This window comes from Micromesistius poutassou (assembly GCF_964030765.1).
Source record: "Micromesistius poutassou genome assembly, chromosome: 15".
Taxonomy (NCBI): Eukaryota; Metazoa; Chordata; class Actinopteri; order Gadiformes; family Gadidae; genus Micromesistius; species Micromesistius poutassou.
Genome location: NC_140285.1, coordinates 17,718,482 through 17,738,936, shown reverse-complemented (window position 1 = coordinate 17,738,936; position 20,455 = coordinate 17,718,482). Strand labels below are relative to the sequence as shown.

At 49.0% G+C, this 20,455-nt stretch overlaps 1 protein-coding gene across 1 annotated transcript in view; it reads right to left on the bottom strand.

The window, feature by feature from the left end:
• lima1a (LIM domain and actin binding 1a) overlaps positions 1 to 20,455 on the bottom strand; it is a gene marked incomplete at its 5' end in the record, with an annotated part of 51,799 nt that overhangs the window by 10,348 nt on the left and 20,996 nt on the right. The window contains 4 exons of the mRNA XM_084480265.1: positions 4,022 to 4,532; positions 4,707 to 4,801; positions 6,863 to 6,908; positions 8,573 to 8,730. Coding sequence (XP_084336391.1) covers positions 4,022 to 4,532; positions 4,707 to 4,801; positions 6,863 to 6,908; positions 8,573 to 8,730 — 810 coding nt within the window. The remainder of the gene's footprint in view (positions 1 to 4,021; positions 4,533 to 4,706; positions 4,802 to 6,862; positions 6,909 to 8,572; positions 8,731 to 20,455) is intronic.

Below are 20,455 nucleotides of genomic sequence, written 5' to 3'. Positions count from 1 at the left end.
CCTGTGGTTAGATACATGCGGTGAGCAAACTTCCTCCCCTAAACCGGAAGGCTGCAGTGCAGAGTCTACACACACACACACACACACACACACACACACACACACACACACACACACACACACACACACACACACACACACACACACACACACACACACACACACACACACACACACACACACACACACACACACAATGAAACAGCCACTGAGACAGGAGGCCAGGTGTCCTCAGTGCACCCTGCAGCGCTCAGGGAGGTCCGTAGGAACCAGTGGATTACTGACACAACAAACAATCACAAGACATTCAGGGAACCTCACGGGACGTCCGTCTGACGGCTCCGACTGTAGCACTACTGACACAATCACATCAACAAGCAGATAGCTACCTCCCCTCTGAAGACCAGGAGACGCCTCAGGTCCACCAAGCGGCGCTTCAAGTGCACAAGACGGCACTCAGGGAGTCCAAAGCAGACAAAGCAGATCTGCTTAATCTACACGAGATCACTGGCCAGAGCTCTGGGCTCAGCAGGAGGGAGAGAGAGACCGGGACAGAGCGAGAGAGAGAGAGACCGGGACAGAGCGAGGGAGAGAGAGCGGGACAGAGCGAGGGAGAGAGAGACCGGGACAGAGCGAGGGAGAGAGAGACCGGGACAGAGCGAGGGAGAGAGAGAGCGGGACAGAGCGAGGGAGAGAGAGACCGGGACAGAGCGAGGGAGAGAGAGACCGGGACAGAGCGAGGGAGAGAGAGACCGGGACAGAGCGAGGGAGAGAGAGACCGGGACAGAGCGAGGGAGAGAGAGACCGGGACAGAGCGAGGGAGAGAGAGACCGGGACAGAGCGAGGGAGAGAGAGAGCCAGACAGCAGCCCGTCAGTAAGGAGCTGGACTGAGACGTCCTGGTGGGGCGTTCTCCAGGGGGAGGAGGAGGAGGGCTGGACGAGGTGCAGATGGTTTGAGAGGGAGGTTGACTTGGAGCAGGTGTTGAGGGTGGGGCCGGAAGATTGTGTGTGTGTTACGGAGAACTGGAGCAGAGCGCGCGCTCTCTCTGTGTGTGTGTGTGTGTGTGTGTGTGTGTGTGTGTGTGTGTGTGTGTGTGTGTGTGTGTGTGTGTGTGTGTGTGTGTGTGTGTGTGTGTGTGTGTGTGTGTGTGTGTGTGTGTGTGTGTGTGTGTGTGTGTGTGTGTGTGTGTGTGTGTGTGTGTGTGTGTGTGTGTGTGTGTGTGTGTGTGTGTGTGTGTGTGTGTGTGTGTGTGTGTGTGTGTGTGTGTGTGTGTGTGTGTGTGTGTGTGTGTGTGTGTGTGTGTGTGTGTGTAGGAGGGGCGGCAGCATTTGGGAAATGTTGGGAGTCTAAAGAGAAGCAGCTGGCGGTGGGGGGGGGGGGGGGGGGGGGGTGGCTGTACTGCGGGACAAAGAAGGGTCAGGTCGATCCATTTTAAAGCGCGGTTGCCTCATGACTGCATGACACACCCCCCAGGAATACATTAGACCCCCCCCTCAAGACGGGCGGGGGGGGCTACTAGTTACTGAGAGGGGAACAGCAGGAAGTAGATAAAAACAGAAGAAAGGAACATGAAAGAGAGGAGGGGGAGGGGCCAGGGGGGCTGGGAGGAGGGGCCAGGGGGGAGGGGAGGAGGGGCCAGGAGGAGGGGGAGGGGGGCCGGGAGGAGGGGCCAGGGGGGAGGGGCCAGGAGGAGGGGCCTGAGGGACCTCAGACGTCTTCAGTCATGAGGCTGCAGCCCGCCTGCATGACATCATCCCCTGGGACCCCTGGTCAACATGGACCTCAGGACCAGGAACAGACCAGGGACCCCTGGTCACCATGGACCAGGGACCCCTGGTCAACCAGGACCAGACCAGGGACCCCTGGTTCCGGATCACCGTGGCCCTGGGGACCAGAGGCCCTCTACCCTGCAGCTATCACATGATCACACCCCCAAAAAGTCTTTAATAAGAAAGCATCTTGGAACAAGTTCTAATGGTACTTGTTCAGCTTAACCATCAAACTGCATGTTGAGGCCTTCAGGCAACACGAGGACCTCCTTCACCACGTGTTCTCATGTGAGGAACCAGACCAGTACGGATCAGATGATCCCAGTGAGGGCCTGGATGGACCCCACTGACCTCGTCTCCTCACATAAGACCTCCTCACATCCTGTGTGCACACAGCTGCTCCAGACCGCACACACCGGAACACACAGGAATGAGGTGTTAGCTGCAACTTCTCACTGTACCAAACCCTTCAGCCTGCTCTGAACAGGATCACATTATTGACCCATTAAACACACAGCCTGACCAGGCCCCAGGACCACAGCCTGACCAGGCCCCAGGACCACAGCCTGACCAGGACCACAGCCGGACCAGGCCCCAGGACCACAGCCTGACCAGGCCCCAGGACCACAGCCTGACCAGGACCACAGCCGGACCAGGCCCCAGGACCACAGCCTGACCAGGACCACAGCCTGACCAGGCCCCAGGACCACAGCCGGACCAGGCCCCAGGACCACAGCCGGACCAGGCCCCAGGACCACAGCCTGACCAGGACCACAGCCTGACCAGGCCCCAGGACCACAGCCTGACCAGGCCCCAGGACCACAGCCTGACCAGGCCCCAGGACCACAGCCTGACCAGGACCACAGCCTGACCAGGCCCCAGGACCACAGCCGGACCAGGCCCCAGGACCACAGCCTGACCAGGACCACAGCCTGACCAGGCCCCAGGACCACAGCCTGACCAGGCCCCAGGACCACAGCCTGACCAGGCCCCAGGACCACAGCCGGACCAGGACCACAGCCTGACCAGGACCACAGCCTGACCAGGCCCCAGGACCACAGCCGGACCAGGACCACAGCCTGACCAGGCCCCAGGACCACAGCCTGACCAGGCCCCAGGACCACAGCCTGACCAGGACCACAGCCTGACCAGGCCCCAGGACCACAGCCTGACCAGGCCCCAGGACCACAGCCTGACCAGGCCCCAGGACCACAGCCTGACCAGGCCCCAGGACCACAGCCGGACCAGGCCCCAGGACCACAGCCGGACCAGGACCACAGCCTGACCAGGCCCCAGGACCACAGCCTGACCAGGCCCCAGGACCACAGCCTGACCAGGCCCCAGGACCACAGCCGGACCAGGCCCCAGGACCACAGCCTGACCAGGCCCCAGGACCACAGCCTGACCAGGACCACAGCCTGACCAGGCCCCAGGACCACAGCCGGACCAGGACCACAGCCTGACCAGGACCACAGCCTGACCAGGCCCCAGGACCACAGCCTGACCAGGCCCCAGGACCACAGCCTGACCAGGACCACAGCCTGACCAGGCCCCAGGACCACAGCCTGACCAGGCCCCAGGACCACAGCCTGACCAGGCCCCAGGACCACAGCCTGACCAGGACCACAGCCTGACCAGGCCCCAGGACCACAGCCTGACCAGGCCCCAGGACCACAGCCTGACCAGGCCCCAGGACCACAGCCTGACCAGGCCCCAGGACCACAGCCTGACCAGGACCACAGCCTGACCAGGCCCCAGGACCACAGCCGGACCAGGCCCCAGGACCACAGGGCTTTCCATGGAGATGGTTTGAACAGGAACCTTCTCCATGGTAAACCCCCACTCCTCCTAAAGCCACCCTCCTATTCTGAATTCTTCTGCTTTCATCAAAGGGTCCTCAGAGGGAAGCAGTCACGGTGTCAGCCATGTGACCCCTGAGTGACAGCTCTGTGTGGACGTGCTCCTCCAGACCCCCCCGGCCTCAGACCCCCCCAGCTGGAACAGAGTGGGCGTCTGTCAGCTGAGGGGGGGGGGGGGGGGGGAGGGGGGGGAGGAACAGGCATCATGTGGCTTATAGCATGACAGCTAGAGGGCCGTCACACAGCATGAGACCCTGAGGAACAGGCAGGCGTTGTGTCCCCACACAGCGACCGGGGGGGGGGGGGGGGGGGGGTTCTTAGCGGCGGGTAGGGGGGCCGTTTGACACCGCTCGTGTCCCGCGGCGTCGTGGTGCAGCGGGGGGGGGCTCACCTGGCCGGCTCCTCTGTTCTCGAACATCATCTTGAGGCTGCTGAGCGGCACGGTGGCCTTCTCCTCCGCGGGGACCTCCGGGGCGCCCCCCGCCGGCCGCTCCATCGCCGCCGCCGCCGCTCTGGACGGCGCGGCGGGCTGGGGCTCCAGGGGGGCGGGGCTGGGCTGGAGGTCCTGCGGGGGCTGGGGGGGCGTTCTGAGGGCGTCCTCCTGGGGGTTGGACAGCGGGGCGGCGGGGGCTAGGGGTATGGGCGAAGGAAAGGCACGCTTCTGGAGAGGTGTTGGCTTGGCGGGCGTGGCGAGTGGGTGTGGTCTGCTGGTGGGCCTGGTGCTGCTGGTGGGCCTGGTGCTGCTGGTGGGCCTGGTGCTGCTGGTGGGCCTGGTGCTGCTGGTGGGCCTGGTGCTGCTGGTGGGCCTGGTGCTGCTGGTGGGCCTGGTGCTGCTGGTGGGCCTGGTGCTGCTGGTGGGCCTGGTGCTGCTGGTGGGCCTGGTGCTGCTGGTGCTGGTGGGCCTGGTGCTGCTGGTGGGCCTGGTGCTGCTGGTGGGCCTGGTGCTGCTGGTGGGCCTGGTGCTGCTGGTGCTGGTGGTGCTGCTGGTGCTGGTGGGCCTGGTGCTGCTGGTGGGCCTGGTGCTGCTGGTGGGCCTGGTGCTGCTGGTGCTGGTGGGCCTGGTGCTGCTGGTGGGCCTGGAGGGTCTGGCCTGCTGCTGCTCCTCCCAGCGTTTCTTCAGAACGTTCACACTCCCGTTGCACAGGCAAGTCTTAGGCAAGGCGTCCACCACCTGGAGGAGAGCAAACACACATGGGTCCAGCAGTAGGTCATGTTATGAGCCTTAGTCCAGCAGTAGGTCATGTTATGAGCCTTAGTCCAGCAGTAGGTCATGTTATGAGCCTTAGTCCAGCAGTAGGTCATGTTATGAGCCTTAGTCCAGCCGTAGGTCATGTTATGAGCCTTAGTCCAGCAGCAGGTCTGCTGTTACAGCATTCCTTTAGCAGCGAGCAGGGGTCTGAGAAGGTTCAAACACACAGAGAGCGTTCTAACAGTGGGCCCCACCTACCCTTAGAACAAACCCTTCAAACCACACTTCAAACCTACTAACTAAACAATACACACCGAGTCCTCCCCTAACAAAGGAATTGTGCCAATCCCAATAAACTATAACTATATAATAAGTCTAGCAATGTCAACACCAAACTAAAAAACTAACACAACTCAAATAGAAACACATACATATCCACTAGTATGACTCCAGAGAAACATTAGGCTAGCTGGTCACATGCAACAATGCAGAATCAAACACTTCTCTACTAAAGAATCAACCAAAGATCAAAAGAGGAACCTGAGGAGCCAGATGAGCGAGTCCAGTCAGGGAGCAGCGCTAGAGAGAGAGAGAGCGAGAGAGAGCTTCTACTGCTCACCGGCTGCTCACACTACAAGCTGTCCCAGATGTGAGCCTGAAGAAGTGATCAGATCAGCATGAAGCACAGGCCCACCCCTTCACACACACACACACACACACACACACACACACACACACACACACACACACACACACACACACACACACACACACACACACACACACACACACACACACACACACAGAGAAAGAGGAGACGGGGGTGGGCTCTAGAAGAAACAGAGTCAGTGAAGGGGTGGAGGGGGGCAGGAAATGAGAAAAAGGTAGCAGAGGAAAAAAAAGATTTGGTCTCTAAGAAAAATAACCTCCCCACATACTTTAAAAAGAACAACACCGTTTGAGTAAGAATGCTTTACATTTCCAATAGCACACTTGTTTCAAGTCACTTTCAGGAGGCAAAAGTGAGAAGAGTGCAACAGCAACGCAAAGCGCCCCTCAGACCGCGCCCTGCTCCTCACCGCCGGCTGTAAGCAGCCCACACATCACCTGAACTCACCAGCGCCCTGAAGGCCTGTAGGGGGCTCAGGGCCGGCCAGAGAGAGGCCCTCACACACCAGAACCAGACCAGTCTGCTGAGCACTCCCCTCCTCGTGTCTCTGGGTCGGAGGCCAAGCCGGTGCCGTGCATTACCTTCAGATTACCGCCTGAAGCATTACCTTTAGATTACCGCCTGAGGCAGGATTAACTCTTCAGGACAACATGTGGCCGTACGGGCGCAGCCGGCAAGGAGCAAACAGGAGAGGCTTTGTACTGCCTGTGTCTCTGTGTGCACGCTTTAGTGTGTGTACACTCTTAGTGTGTGTCTATGTACACTCTTAGTGTGTGTCTATGTACACTCTTAGTGTGTGTCTATGTACACTCTTAGTGTGTGTCTATGTACACTCTTAGTGTGCGTCTATGTACACTCTTAGTGTGAGTCTATGTACACTCTTAGTGTGAGTCTATGTACACTCTTAGTGTGTGTACACTCTTAGTGTGTGTACACTCTTAGTGTGCGTCTATGTACACTCTTAGTGTGTGTCTATGTACACTCTTAGTGTGAGTCTATGTACACTCTTAGTGTGTGTACACTCTTAGTGTGTGTCTATGTACACTCTTAGTGTGAGTCTATGTACACTCTTAGTGTGTGTACACTCTTAGTGTGTGTCTATGTACACTCTTAGTGTGAGTCTATGTACACTCTTAGTGTGTGTACACTCTTAGTGTGTGTACACTCTTAGTGTGAGTCTATGTACACTCTTAGTGTGTGTACACTCTTAGTGTGTGTCCACTCTTAGTGTGTGTCTATGTACACTCTTAGTGTGTCTCTGTCTGCTCTCTTTAGTATGTGTGTGTCTCTGTGTACACTCTTAGTGTGTGTCTATATACACTCTTTAGTGAGTGTGTCTGTACTCTTTAGTGTGTGTGTGTGTGTGTGTGTACCATTTTCTTCTTCTCTGCATTGCTCTCCTCTGCAGCCATCTGGTATCTGAGGATGAAGGACGAATCAGGAGCTCAGAGGCTGATAGCGTGAACATCTGATCAGATCTTTCCAGAAGAAACACAGTCAGCATAGAGACGAGAGCCATGTCCATGTGGGGCCCTCCATTCTCCCTGATCTAACCAAGTGACCGCAACACACTTTGGGTAAATACAGTTTACAATCAATACACAATACACAAGATATCTACACATGAGAAGGAAGGGCTTTCAGATGACGTTTGTTAACAGATTACTTTGAATTGAGTCTCATGTCAAGACCCTTGTCAAGTCTCATGTCAAGTTTTCATCTGAAAACCTTCATGACCTTACACACCATTACCCAGGATGAGCTTTGAAATGTATGGCTGTGGTATTTCACACACCTCTCCTCCTCTTAGCCTGGTAAGGCCATATTAGTTCTGCTAGGAACCGACCCTACCATTAATCAATAACCCTAGTCCGTCTTCATTGTGATGGAGGGTGAATAGCAGCCCCTAGTGGCCACAAGATGGAAATACACAAGAAGAAATCAATTGGTTTGGCACTATTTTTTTCTAAAGTATCTTCATCAACAAAGTAATGCAATACTACAAGTACTGTAGTACTGCGATACTCTGAGTGGTCGACACCATAACAAACATCTCTTGATGCTTCAGAGAGCAGGTGAGAGTGACTGGACTATTGGCACACACACACACACACACACACACACACACACACACACACACACACACACACACACACACACACACACACACACACACACACACACACACACACACACACACACACACACACACACACACACACACACACACACACACACGATGGAGAGAGAAGGTGAAAGAGAGAGACAAGGTGAGGGAGAGAGAGACAAGGTGAGGGGGAGAGAGACAAGGTGAGGGGGAGAGAGACAAGGTGAGGGGGAGAGAGACAAGGTGAGGGGGAGAGAGACAAGGTGAGGGGGAGAGAGACAAGGTGAGGGAGAGAGAGACAAGGTGAGGGGGAGAGAGACAAGGTGAGGGGGAGAGAGACAAGGTGAGAGAGAGAGACAAGGTGAGAGAGAGAGAGACAAGGTGAGAGAGAGAGAGACAAGGTGAGGGGGAGAGAGACAAGGTGAGAGGGAGAGACAAGGTGAGAGAGAGAGAGACAAGGTGAGAGGGAGAGAGACAAGGTGAGAGGGAGAGAGACAAGGGGAGAGAGACAAGGTGAGAGAGAGAGAGACAAGGTGAGAGAGAGAGAGACAAGGTGAGAGAGAGACAAGGTGAGGGGAGAGAGACAGGTGAGGGGAGAGAGACAAGGTGAGGGGGAGAGAGACAAGGTGAGAGGGAGAGAGACAAGGTGAGAGGGAGAGAGACAAGGTGAGGGGAGAGAGACAAGGTGAGAGGGAGAGAGACAAGGTGAGGGGGAGAGAGACAAGGTGAGGGGGAGAGAGACAAGGTGAGAGAGAGAGAGACAAGGTGAGAGAGAGAGAGACAAGGTGAGAGGGAGAGAGACAAGGTGAGGGGGAGAGAGACAAGGTGAGAGGGAGAGAGACAAGGTGAGGGGGAGAGAGACAAGGTGAGGGGGAGAGAGACAAGGTGAGAGGGAGAGAGACAAGGTGAGGGGGAGAGAGACAAGGTGAGGGGGAGAGAGACAAGGTGAGGGGGAGAGAGGCGGAGAGGCTGTTACTTGGAGAAGCGCTGGGCGATGGCGTGGTTCTTTACCCTGGAGGAGACCAGGGACAGCTCCTTGGCGGTGACCCTCAGGGACTGAGAGGACCAGTGGCTGCGGCTGAACGGAGCGATGGAGGCCATCTCGCTGTCTGGTACCGACCTCAGAGACAAACGCTGTAGACAAGAGACGGCAGCACTCAACATCGTTTAGTCACCTCAGACAATGACTGACTTTTTGGCATGCAACTATATATTTGGTTACCCTATTCACCAAAGATGACCTAATTCCTGGCTGAGACAGTACATCATTATCAAGCTAGTGTGAGTCAGCACGTCAATAAGGTGAGCAGACATCACCATCTGTTACCTGGTGACCACACACACACACACACACACACACACACACACACACACACACACACACACACACACACACACACACACACACACACACACACACACACACACACACACACACACACACACACACACACACACACACACACACACACACACACACACCTTGATGTGGCCGCTGGCTGCTCATTGGCCTACAGCAGGTGGGCTATTGTAGGGTGATCACTAATTGGACCGACCCTCATTATCTCAACAAGCACAAGAGTTGTGGAATGCTGCTTATTTCAGATGGCATCCGGCGCTACGACAAACAACAGACTGTTCATTTTTAATCATCTACTCTCAAACCATTTACAAAGACAAGTGAGCACAAACAATCTATTGACCGTGAACTTTTTGAAAGGCCTCTAATAAATGATGATTCCACCTCTTCCATCAAGCCCTACCAAGTACACACAAATGAGCATGCTAGACCCAGCTGGACTATGGAAAGCTTTCTCTATCACACACTGGCTCACCCAAACAGAAAGACTCAGCTTCATGTATGACAATCTTTACAATTATAAATGAACTGGACACATTCTTTAAATGGCATTAGATCAGGCTGCTTTACTTTCAACAAACGTCCTCCTACCCTAGCATAACGTCTCCAACCATTTGTAATATTAGTTATGGTTCTCCCTACCTGAACGGTCCCAGTGTCTCCAGCCTTAACCATCGGTAATATTAGTTATGGTTCTCCTCACCTGGAAGGTCCCAGTCCTTGTCCTCCTCACAGTGTGGTGTTACTCCACAGTTTAGCACCACGCTCCCCACTTCACTCTCCACTAGCAATGTGCTGCCTGCAATAGTGTGCCTTTGAGTAGATAGGGAAGTGGGAGGAGTCTAACCACTCCCACTCAACCAATAGCGATGCAGCATTGGCTCTACCTGGCAGGTAAGTGCCCTATCCATCCAATCAGCAGCGCTGTTTCCATGTGACAAGACACAACCTGAAGGTATGCCAGGTGAGCTAGAGTTGTACAGCATACAGAGGGGGAGGGGGGAGAGGGGGGAGGGGGGGTGCTGCCACATTGGATTCCTGGAGGTTGGGCAAACCGTAAAGTCCCCGCTGACTCATTTCTCATAAGGTCAATGGTTAGGAGGATGAGTCCTGTGATCTGTGATGAGTGAGATCATCACAGATCACATCACATGATATACTCAACCTCTTCCTTTTGGATTATTCTCTCATTTCCTATTGGCTTTAAAGAAGTCCTAGATTCAACCTACCTGATTCATAGATTAAGACATCATTCATTATTGAGGTAAAAACAGACAAGTGCAAAATAATGTGTCAATTTCATATATTTGTATTTATAGGCCTATACGTTGTTGTTTTTTTCCAATGACATTTTCCATATTTCCTTGCTTGAACTCCGTCTTCTTTGATGTGGACCCTGAGGAATGTTGGCTGAGTTGTGTTGAGGTGTTGGGGTCACATCCCTCTGGTCAGGTGCTCTAATCCCAAACCCATGACGGTCTGTGGGTGAGGGGCTGGACCCAGGCCCTTCAGTGTCTGGACCAGACACTGATTTGTATTGATCATTCGTCCACAGTAGCACTCGGCTCCTAGATTTCAGGGTAGGACCCGGGCGTGGGGTAATTTCCCTGGGCTTTGACTGGGGCCTTGTTTTGAGTACAATGCAAAATATGTTCTTAAACCAAATATTTCTTCTTCTTGAATTCAGGTGAGAGTCTTTTTGCACATTGACGTTGGGTAAATCATGTCCAACAAGGTTGTCTGGTATTTTTTTCATCCACATAAAATTATCTATCACATATTTTAGAGATTTCAAGTGTACTATTTATTGCATACCATTCTCTAGGTTTTTGCATAACAATGCCTTCCCAGGCATCTATTTCTCCATCGGTGTTGACGGGAGGGAGTGGGGGATATGATATCCGAAAGCCAGGTCATAGTGTAGTGTACCATGACTCACCAGTCTAGTGTTTTACCCAGGCCATAGTGTGTACCATGACTCACCAGTCTAGTGTTTTACCCAGGCCATAGTGTGTACCATGACTCACCAGTCTAGTGTTTTACCCAGGCCATAGTGTGTACCATGACTCACCAGTCTAGTGTTTTACCCAGGCCATAGTGTGTACCATGACTCACCAGTCTAGTGTTTTACCCAGGCCATAGTGTGTACCATGACTCACCAGTCTAGTGTTTTACCCAGGCCATAGTGTGCCATGACTTGTCAGTGTAGTCACGATTTGCAAGACAATTAGCATGCATTAGCGTGCGTTAATAACAAAGTGCTTTGAGGATCGTACGTGACATCAAATTGCAGAAAGGTTGACGCCGATAAGGGTGTAGGAGGGTCGGAGTCGATGACGTAGAATTATGTCACCTCATCCGTCTGTTTCGACTATAGTATATGAAAGCAGAGAAAAAATACACCTTAACATGGCAAAATGGACCGCTTAAAATACAAAGCATTTACGCACAAGGCCAAATAAGCAAATAACTTCTTCTTACTTCGCATTTCCACCGCAGGGTGCGGGTGGGTTCAGTCTGCTAAGGTGCAGCACGGGTCGCGTTTCCACCACCAAAAGTGGGCGTGACCCGGACTGAGCCGTATTGAGCCGTACTCGTCTCACAGTACTACTCCGTTGAGGTACTGAGAGCCTGAAAGGGTCCCGGCAAGTTTGAGCTACACACGCCGTCCGTTGATTGGTTGACAGAATTGTCCCTTCCGTGCGACAGGGGGATAACAAACAAACACAGTACCCGCGAGGTATTTCTGACAAAAGTTTTGTTTATGGAAGAAAATGTCGTGCAAAAGTTTGCCGTCCTTCTTGGACGTCCTCCATTGTTGCTCTTTGTTCATTGTGGCGTTCTTCTTCTTCCTTGGATGTGTTAGCAGGCTACACTGTGTCGGCTGCTATGAGGTCACCATGCTAACATAGCTGCCGTGGCTATCGCCGTCTGGCTTAAACCCCGCCCACCATAAGGGTACTGTCTTAAACCCCGCCCACCATAAGGGTACTGTCTTAAACCCCGCCCACCATAAGGGTACTGTCTTAAACCCCGCCCACCATAAGGGTACTGATGGATTAAACCCCGCCCACCATAAGGGTACTGTCTTAAACCCCGCCCACCATAAGGGTACTGTCTTAAACCCCGCCCACCATAAGGGTACTGTCTGCTTAAACCCCGCCCACCATAAGTGGGCGGTTTCTTTTTTTTACCACCAATTTTACCACCAAGCTGCAGCAGGAGAGAAGCCTCTATGCGCCGATCAGGAAGCGGCTCAAAGAAAAAGAGGTTAAATCATATGTGTCATATCCTTCCAAGCTGAAAGTTTTCACCAAGGACGGCATCTTGATGTACAAAACTGCTGCGGAAGCCTCGCAGGATCTTGTCCGAAGGGGTCTCATCAGGAGCGATGGCTGTGGTCAGCAGGTGCACCTGTCCGCGTCGGAGCAGAGGGGATCCAGCGCTGCCGGCGAGGGATGGACTGTGCATAACTCAAATACCCGGGGCAAGAATCGGGACTTACGCGGTAAAGTTGAGACTTTGCTTAAAGTTTTGGAAACTACATGAACTTCCCACATATAGGTGATGCAGAGATGCACACCTGAATGGGGATCTGATTATTTGATTACTTGCTCTACAAGACTTAAATCTGCAGGCCCACTTCTTGTTTTCTTTGGGCCAACTGGCTATAAATTAAAATTGATTGCTATAGGTTAAGTTATAAAGAAATAAAGGAATATGATATGAAGTCTGCCAGTGTGGCTTTATGTGTTACTTTATGGTCTGCTGATGGAGGGAGCTCTACTTTACGTTATTTTAAATGAATAGGTTATGTAAACTGCCAGCTTGCCTGTAGCCTACAGATTATTGTAAAGGTGCTGTAGACATATTGTTTAGGCTAGTGCTGGTGTACCCGTGCAACTAGGCCAGAAGAATTTAGTTGGTTGTGAATTTTTATTTATTTATTTATCTTTGCACATTACTGCTCATGCCTACAGCACTAATTTAATATAATATAATATGTCCCAAATTATATGATTAATATTCTTATTTGAGGGTGTCACATGTCACAACATATCAGTGTATGTTTTTCTTTATATGGTTGTTTCTGTGTGTGTCTGTATTTGTGTTTATATGTTTGGTTGATGTTTTGTGTAATATAACTGATCATAGGCTGGGAAAAGAAATTATAAATGACCAAAAATGCCATGCTGAGTCTGGATAGTTTGCCAAGAAAGGGACTGAGAATAGCTCACATCAATATATGTAGTTTAAGAAACAAAATGATTGATATTGCTCATATTTTGTCTGAAGGTGTGCATGTACTAGCACTCACTGAAACTCACCTGGATGACACAATTAATGATTCTGTTATCAGTGTTAATGGTTACACCATATTTAGGAGGGATAGAAATGTATTTGGTGGGGGCGTGGCAGTTTATGTCAAGTCTCATATACCAGCCAAAATACGATATGATTTAATGTGTGATGAGATGGAAGCAATTTGGATCCAAGTTCACTTACCTCATCTGAAACCGCTACTGATAGGCTGCTGCTATAGACCTCCTAATGCACGGATCAATTATCTGGATGATATATGTGTGATGTTTGATAAGGTGTGTGACCTCGACTATGAAATCCATATACTAGGGGATTTAAACATCAATTGGAGTGTGGATGGCTGCCCACTTAAAGACAAACTCTTGGCTATAGCCAATGTTGGTAACTTAGTGCAAATTGTTGACAAACCTACAAGAGTGTGCTTAAGTAATGTGGGTTCTGTAACTGCAACTTGTATTGATCATGTGTTCACCAATGTTAGCCATTTCTGCTCCAAGCCACTATCCATTCCAGTGGGATTCAGTGATCACAATTTGATTGCTTATGTGAGGAAAACGAAGGTTCCAAAACCTGGACCAAGAGTTATTCTCAGGAGGTCCATGAAGCACTTTAATGAAGATGCATTTGTAAATGGTGTTGGAAATATATTTGATTTGATTTGAAAATCTTTAATGTCCCCGAAGGGCAATTTGGTTTACAGCAAAAGTTCAACACAGTAGAGCTCACATAGCACACACATGACACAATAAATACATATAAATACATATAGTCATCACAGATAACAGTACTGTACATCCTTCCCAACAGGTTCGCCTACAGCGTATTAAGGAATCTAACGGCAGACGGGACAAAGGATTTTAAATATCTGTTTGATTTGGCCTGACAAGGGAATGTGTACCTCCTCTTAGATGGGAGGAGTCGAAACTCTGCATGAAGAGGGTGAAGAGGGTTTGCCAGAATGGCCCTTGCCCTCTGAATGGCTCTGACCTGATAAACATTATCAAGGTCATTCAAGTTAATGCCAATTGTTTTTTGGCAGAGTTTGACCACATTCTTCATCTTATTCTTATTTGATATGCTGAGGTTCCCAAACCAACAAATCATTGCAAAAGTTAAGATAGACTCAATAAAGGATGAGTAAAACAGTTTAAAGACCGGGTAAACCAAGAATAATTATGGGTTTTGAGTTTATAATACCACAGGAAAATATATTATTAACCACCCTGCCAAATTTGAAGGACTAAAAAAATCGCGAAGTATATAAAATTATGCTTCAAAGTTGATGAAAAATGAGCAGTAATCCCTGGCTCAGGACGGTGGGGGCGTGTGCGCTGCAGGCCAGGAAACCACGCCCATCACCGGAGAGAGACCGTCTTCGGTCGGAAACTTAAATAAAGTAAACGAACCGTTAACGTTACGTTTCCCACTGTGGCATCCAGGGAAGATGCACCAACGAGGTTGAAGAGGCATAACGGGCAAGCTAGCTGCAAACTGACAATTCAAACCAGACTCGTGAGCGGTAAAACCATAGACGGGTGAAACCACAGAATGCTAGTGCGCGGTTAATGTATTTATACCTAGAGGGCAGCAGGGGGCGGGTTTATGTGAGTATGACCGCTTTACGTAACGCGGTCTTCGATGTAGACCCGCCCATTTTAAACCTGCACACAGAACATTCTCTGAGGCCTAGCTCCTCAAGGAAATGATGAATGGGAAAAATATTTTTTACATGTTTTGAGGGACACATTTAAGGCCTAATTAATATGATAAGAAGAAAAATACTGAATTTGGTTTACCCGGTCTTTAAGAAACTTCTTATCAACGTTAAAAGACCTCAGTTTCCTTAAATAAAACAACCTCTGATTTACTTTCCTGCAGATGGCATCTGAGTTGCTCTCAAAAGACAGTTTATCGTCCAGGATGGTGCCTAGATACTTATAATGGTTGACTGTGTCCACAGCTGTGCCTTTGACAAAGGTTTGGGCTGTGACAGGTGGATTCTTACGGAAATCAATTTTCATGTCTTTCGTTTTTGACACATTAAGTTGCAGATAAGAATCATCACACCATCTAACAAAATGGTCCAGGACCGGTCCGTGGCCCGCCTCATGGTCCTGCAGGAGGCTGACAATCACGGAGTCATCAGCAAATTTAATTATGTGCCTAGACTCAAACGTGCTCTTACAATCATTAGTGTACAACATAAACAGCAGAGGTGACAAGACACATCCCTGGGGCGAGCCTGTGGAACACAACAGAGTCCCGGACAGGGTTTCATTAACACGAGTTCTCTGAGGCCTAGTTGTCAGAAAATCAACTAACCAGCATATAGTTCCCAAATCAACACTGGGTATTTCTGAAAGCCTGTGAGCAAGGACAAGAGGCTGCATACAGTTGAAGGCTGATGAAAAATCAGCAAAACATAGACGTATGTGTGTTTTCCTGCCTTCCAGGTGCCTGACAATTAAATTCAATAGTGTCGCCACAGCATCCTCCACCCCTTTCCTGGGTTGGTAGGCGAATTGAAGGGGATCAATCACGGTCTGCGTCATAGCAAGCAAGCTCTTTTTTACTATACGCTCAAAACTCTTCATCACCACTGAGGTGAGGGCCACAGGACGATAATCATTTAATGTCTTAGGTGATGGTACCTTTGCCACGGGAACAATAGTGGATTCTTTCCATAATGTGGGAACTTTATTTAATGACAAGGACCACTGGAAAATGTATGTAAAGATTTCACTTAAGAATGGGGCACAGCATTTAAGTAGTCGGCCACTTATTCCATCTGGCCCATAACTTTTCCTTGGGTTAGTCTTTCCAAAATTGCTCCACACACTGATTTCATCTATCTGAATCCCACTGCTTACTGGAACTTCCCTGAATTTAGACAATTCTCCAGAGAAGTCAATTGAATCAAATCTCAAATAAAACTGATTTAATTCTTCTGCCAGGGTGGAGTCAGATTTGTCACTGTTAGATACTCTTTTCTTCTTGTCCTGGATTCCCATCATGGACTTAATTCCTCTCCAAGCGGAGCGAGAATTGCCCATCCTGAATTCATCCTGAACCTTGTCCTTGTACTGCATTTTGGCCAATTTGATTTCCCTTTTCACCAATTTTTGGGCTTCTTTTTGTTCAGATATGTCTCGTTGATAGTAAGCTATTTTTTTCTTATTGATAGAATTCTTGAGGGATTTGCTGACCCATATATATATATATGTTGGGAATCTGTACTGGGGAAGCAGGATCCAAATTATGCCCTTGATGAATTTAATAGATTGTTTTTACAGGTGCTAGAGAGACATGCCCCTCTTAGGAAATATAATGTGAGCAGCAAACAATCATCGTGGCTGGACAGTGAACTGAAGAATTTAATGAAGACTAGAGATGAAGCAAAAAAAAGGGCTGTTCAGTCAGATCTTCAGTTGGATTGGCAAAATTATAGGAGGCTAAGAAATTATGTTACTGCTGCTAATAAGAAGAAAAAATATATGTTCTACACAGCTAAAATTACAGAGTTGATAAATGATAAGAAAAAGCTTTGGAATGTTATGAATGGCATAATGGGCCGTACGCCCGGAGCAAACCCGGCTTATCTTGAGGTGGAAGGTAAATTCATATCAAAGCCTTTAAATATAGCAAATTATTTCAATGATTATTTCCATACTAAAGTCAATAATTTGAGGAGGAACATGACTCATGTCAATGATATTTCTTCATTCACACTAATTAAGGACTTAATAATGAAGAATAAAAATTGTAAATTTAACATAGAAAAGGTAACAATTAATGATGTGACTAGGCTTCTCTGTAAAGGGAAAGATAGTCCATCAGGGGTGGACAACTGTGATGCAAAATTTCTTAGCATTGCTGCGTATTTAATCTCTGTCCCTGTGTGCTATATATTTAACTTGTGTGTTGAGAAGTGTCTGTTCCCACAGGACTGGAAGATTGCCAAAGTTATCCCTTTATCTAAAAACTCTGCTGCACCATTTTCTGGTGCTAACTGTAGACCAATAAGTCTGTTACCTGCTCTAGCGAAAGTCATGGAAAGGATCATGTTTGATCAAATTCAACATTATTTTGACATCAATAATTTAAATAGTGATTTTCAACATGCATTTAGGCCAGGACACTCCACATGTACAGCCTTGACACATATGACAGATGAATGGCGCTCGGACATAGATAATGGAAAATTAGTGGGTGTTGTTTTACTTGACTTTAGCGCTGCATTTGATGTTATTGACCATTCTTTGTTATTAGGAAAGCTCAAGCAGTATGGTTTTAGTTTGTCAGCCATAAAATTGATGGAGAGTTATCTGACGAACAGAAGTCAATCTGTTTTTTTTAATGGCAGTCTGTCTGATATTAAACATGTTGACTGTGGGGTTCCTCAAGGGAGTTGCCTTGGGCCGTTATTATTTTCTATTTTTGTAAATGATTTCCCACTTGTGTTGGATGAAACTAAAACTGTTATGTATGCAGATGATTGTACAATATACTCAGCTGAAACGTCCATAGCAGGATTAAACAATAAGTTACAGCATGACTTAAGGGTAGTGGCAGAATGGGTGACTGAAAACAAACTGATCTTAAATGTGGGAAAAACTAAATCTATTGTTATTGGGTCAAAGTATTTACTGCGGAATGTACCTTCTCTGGTGTTGGAAATTAATAACATACCTGTTGAACAAGTTTACGATGTTAAACTTTTAGGCATAATTGTTGACCAACATCTAGCATGGTCGAAACATATTGATTATATTGTTAACAAAATGGGAAGAGGGGTTGCAATGATAAAAAGAGTGCTAAAAATTATTCCACAAGATATTGTCAAGCAGGTTACAAATGCATTGGTTTTGTCACAGTTAGATTATTGTTTTCCGATTTGGTCTAGTGCTTCGATGAAAGAGTTAAACAAATTGCAAGTTGCCCAAAATAAAGCAGCACGGTGTGTCCTGCAGTGCTCGTATAGAACAAATGTGACACATATGCACGAGCAACTTGGTTGGCTAAGTATCACTCGAAGAAGTTCTTATGTTTTGTTGAACTTGATCAGGAATATTATTGTAAATAAGTCTCCTAACTTTTTATACTGCCTTTTCTCACATCAGTTGAGTCAACATAATTATTTGACAAGGCATGCTGCAGAGGGGAGGTTTATTCTGCCTCGGGCAAATACCAATGTGTTGAAGAAATCTGTCCTGTTCAGAGCCATTCTGGAGTGGAACGCCTTGCCGCTTTATATTGTGCTAACAAACTCCAAAGAGAGGTATAAATTTTTGCTGAAACAGTTTCTTTTAATGGTCCAGCAACAGTAGTGTGGGTGTTGGCAAAAACATTCATCCTACCCTATGAGACTGCTTTTTCTTTTTCTTTTCCTCTATCCTGTATTTATTTATTTTATTTTTTTATTATCATTATTATTTTTGTATCTGTTTGTATGGTGTTTGTATGTTGTGTATGGTCTTGTACTATCCAAGTGTTTGGTGATGTCCTGTGATATATGTTGGTCTGAGTCTATGATTGTATATGTGTTGTGTCTGTATTGACTGTTGGTTTTGTTTTGTCTTGTGAACTCGGAGAAGGATCACTTTGACTGGTACTTGGACTCCAGGAAGAATAGCCAGGCTAATGTGCTGGAGCTAATGGAGATCCAATAAATAAATAAAATAAATAAGGGTACTGTCTTAAACCCCGCCCACCATAAGGGTACTGTCTTAAACCCCGCCCATCATAAGGGTACTGTCTTAAACCCCGGCCACCATAAGGGTACTGTCTTAAACCCCGCCCACCATAAGGGTACTGTCTTAAACCCCGCCCACCATAAGGGTACTGGTGGTGGTGGTAACGTGAGCCGTCACTGAGCTGGGCTGTACCGCACCCTCACTACTGGGCTGAGGCGTGCTGGTCTGAAGCGTACCCTCACTACTGGGCTGAGGCGTGCTGGTCTGAAGCGTACCCTCACTACTGGGCTGAGGCGTGCTGGTCTGAAGCGTACCCTCACTACTGGGCTGAGGCGTGCTGGTCTGAAGCGTACCCTCACTACTGGGCTGAGGCGTGCTGGTCTGAAGCGTACCCTCACTACTGGGCTGAGGCGTGCTGGTCTGAAGCGTACCCTCACTACTGGGCTGAGGCGTGCTGGTCTGAAGCGTACCCTCACTACTGGGCTGAGGCGTGCTGGTCTGAAGCGTACCCTCACTACTGGGCTGAGGCGTGCTGGTCTGAAGCGTACCCTCACTACTGGGCTGAGGCGTGCTGGTCTGAAGCGTACCCTCACTACTGGGCTGAGGCGTGCTGGTCTGAAGCGTACCCTCACTACTGGGCTGAGGCATGCTGGTCTGAAGCGTACCCTCACTACTGGGCTGAGGCGTGCTGGTCTGAAGCGTACCTGCCAGTGGAAACGCTCCATTATCTTGGTGTTTCCACCGCCAAAAGTTGGGCAGGGTCCCAAAATGAGCGAGCTGAGCCGCTCTGAGCCACTCCTATTTTCAGTACTCCTCCGTCAACAGAATATTCACTTCCGTGCGACAGGGGGATAAAACCAAACACAGTACCCGCAAGGTATTTCTGGACAACAGCGAAAGATTTGTCGCTCAAAAGTTTTCCGTCCTTCCAGGACGTCCTCCATTGTTGCTCTTTGTTTAATGTGTCACTTTCTTATTTTTCATTGAATTCATTAGCAGGCTACACTATGTCGCGCTGCTATGATGTCACCATGCTAACATAGCTGCCGTGGCTATCACCAATCGGCTTAAACCCCGCCCTACTATTAGGCTAATTAGCGGCTACCCCGCTAAAAAACTGCAATACCAGGCTTGGCCACTGAGCACGGTGCGGAAGTAGGCGCTGCTCCTGGGGGCCTGGTGACCAACGCTAGGTCTGGCAATAGCCAGGCTAACAGACCCCCTAGACCAGAGCCCGTCTACGGGGTCTACGTTCTCTGCCTGGACTCACTTTTCCACAATGGTTGCACTATCGCACTGTGTATGTAAAGTGTAATCTGTTTATGGGAGGTACTGCAATCTGTATAATATATCACATTTAACTTTTTATATAGAATTTTATATTCTTTTATATTCTATATATCTGATATGTAGCCCTATGTATATTTTGTATTAAATGTTTTATACTACTACTACTACTACCTATTTTTTGTTCACCTGCTTT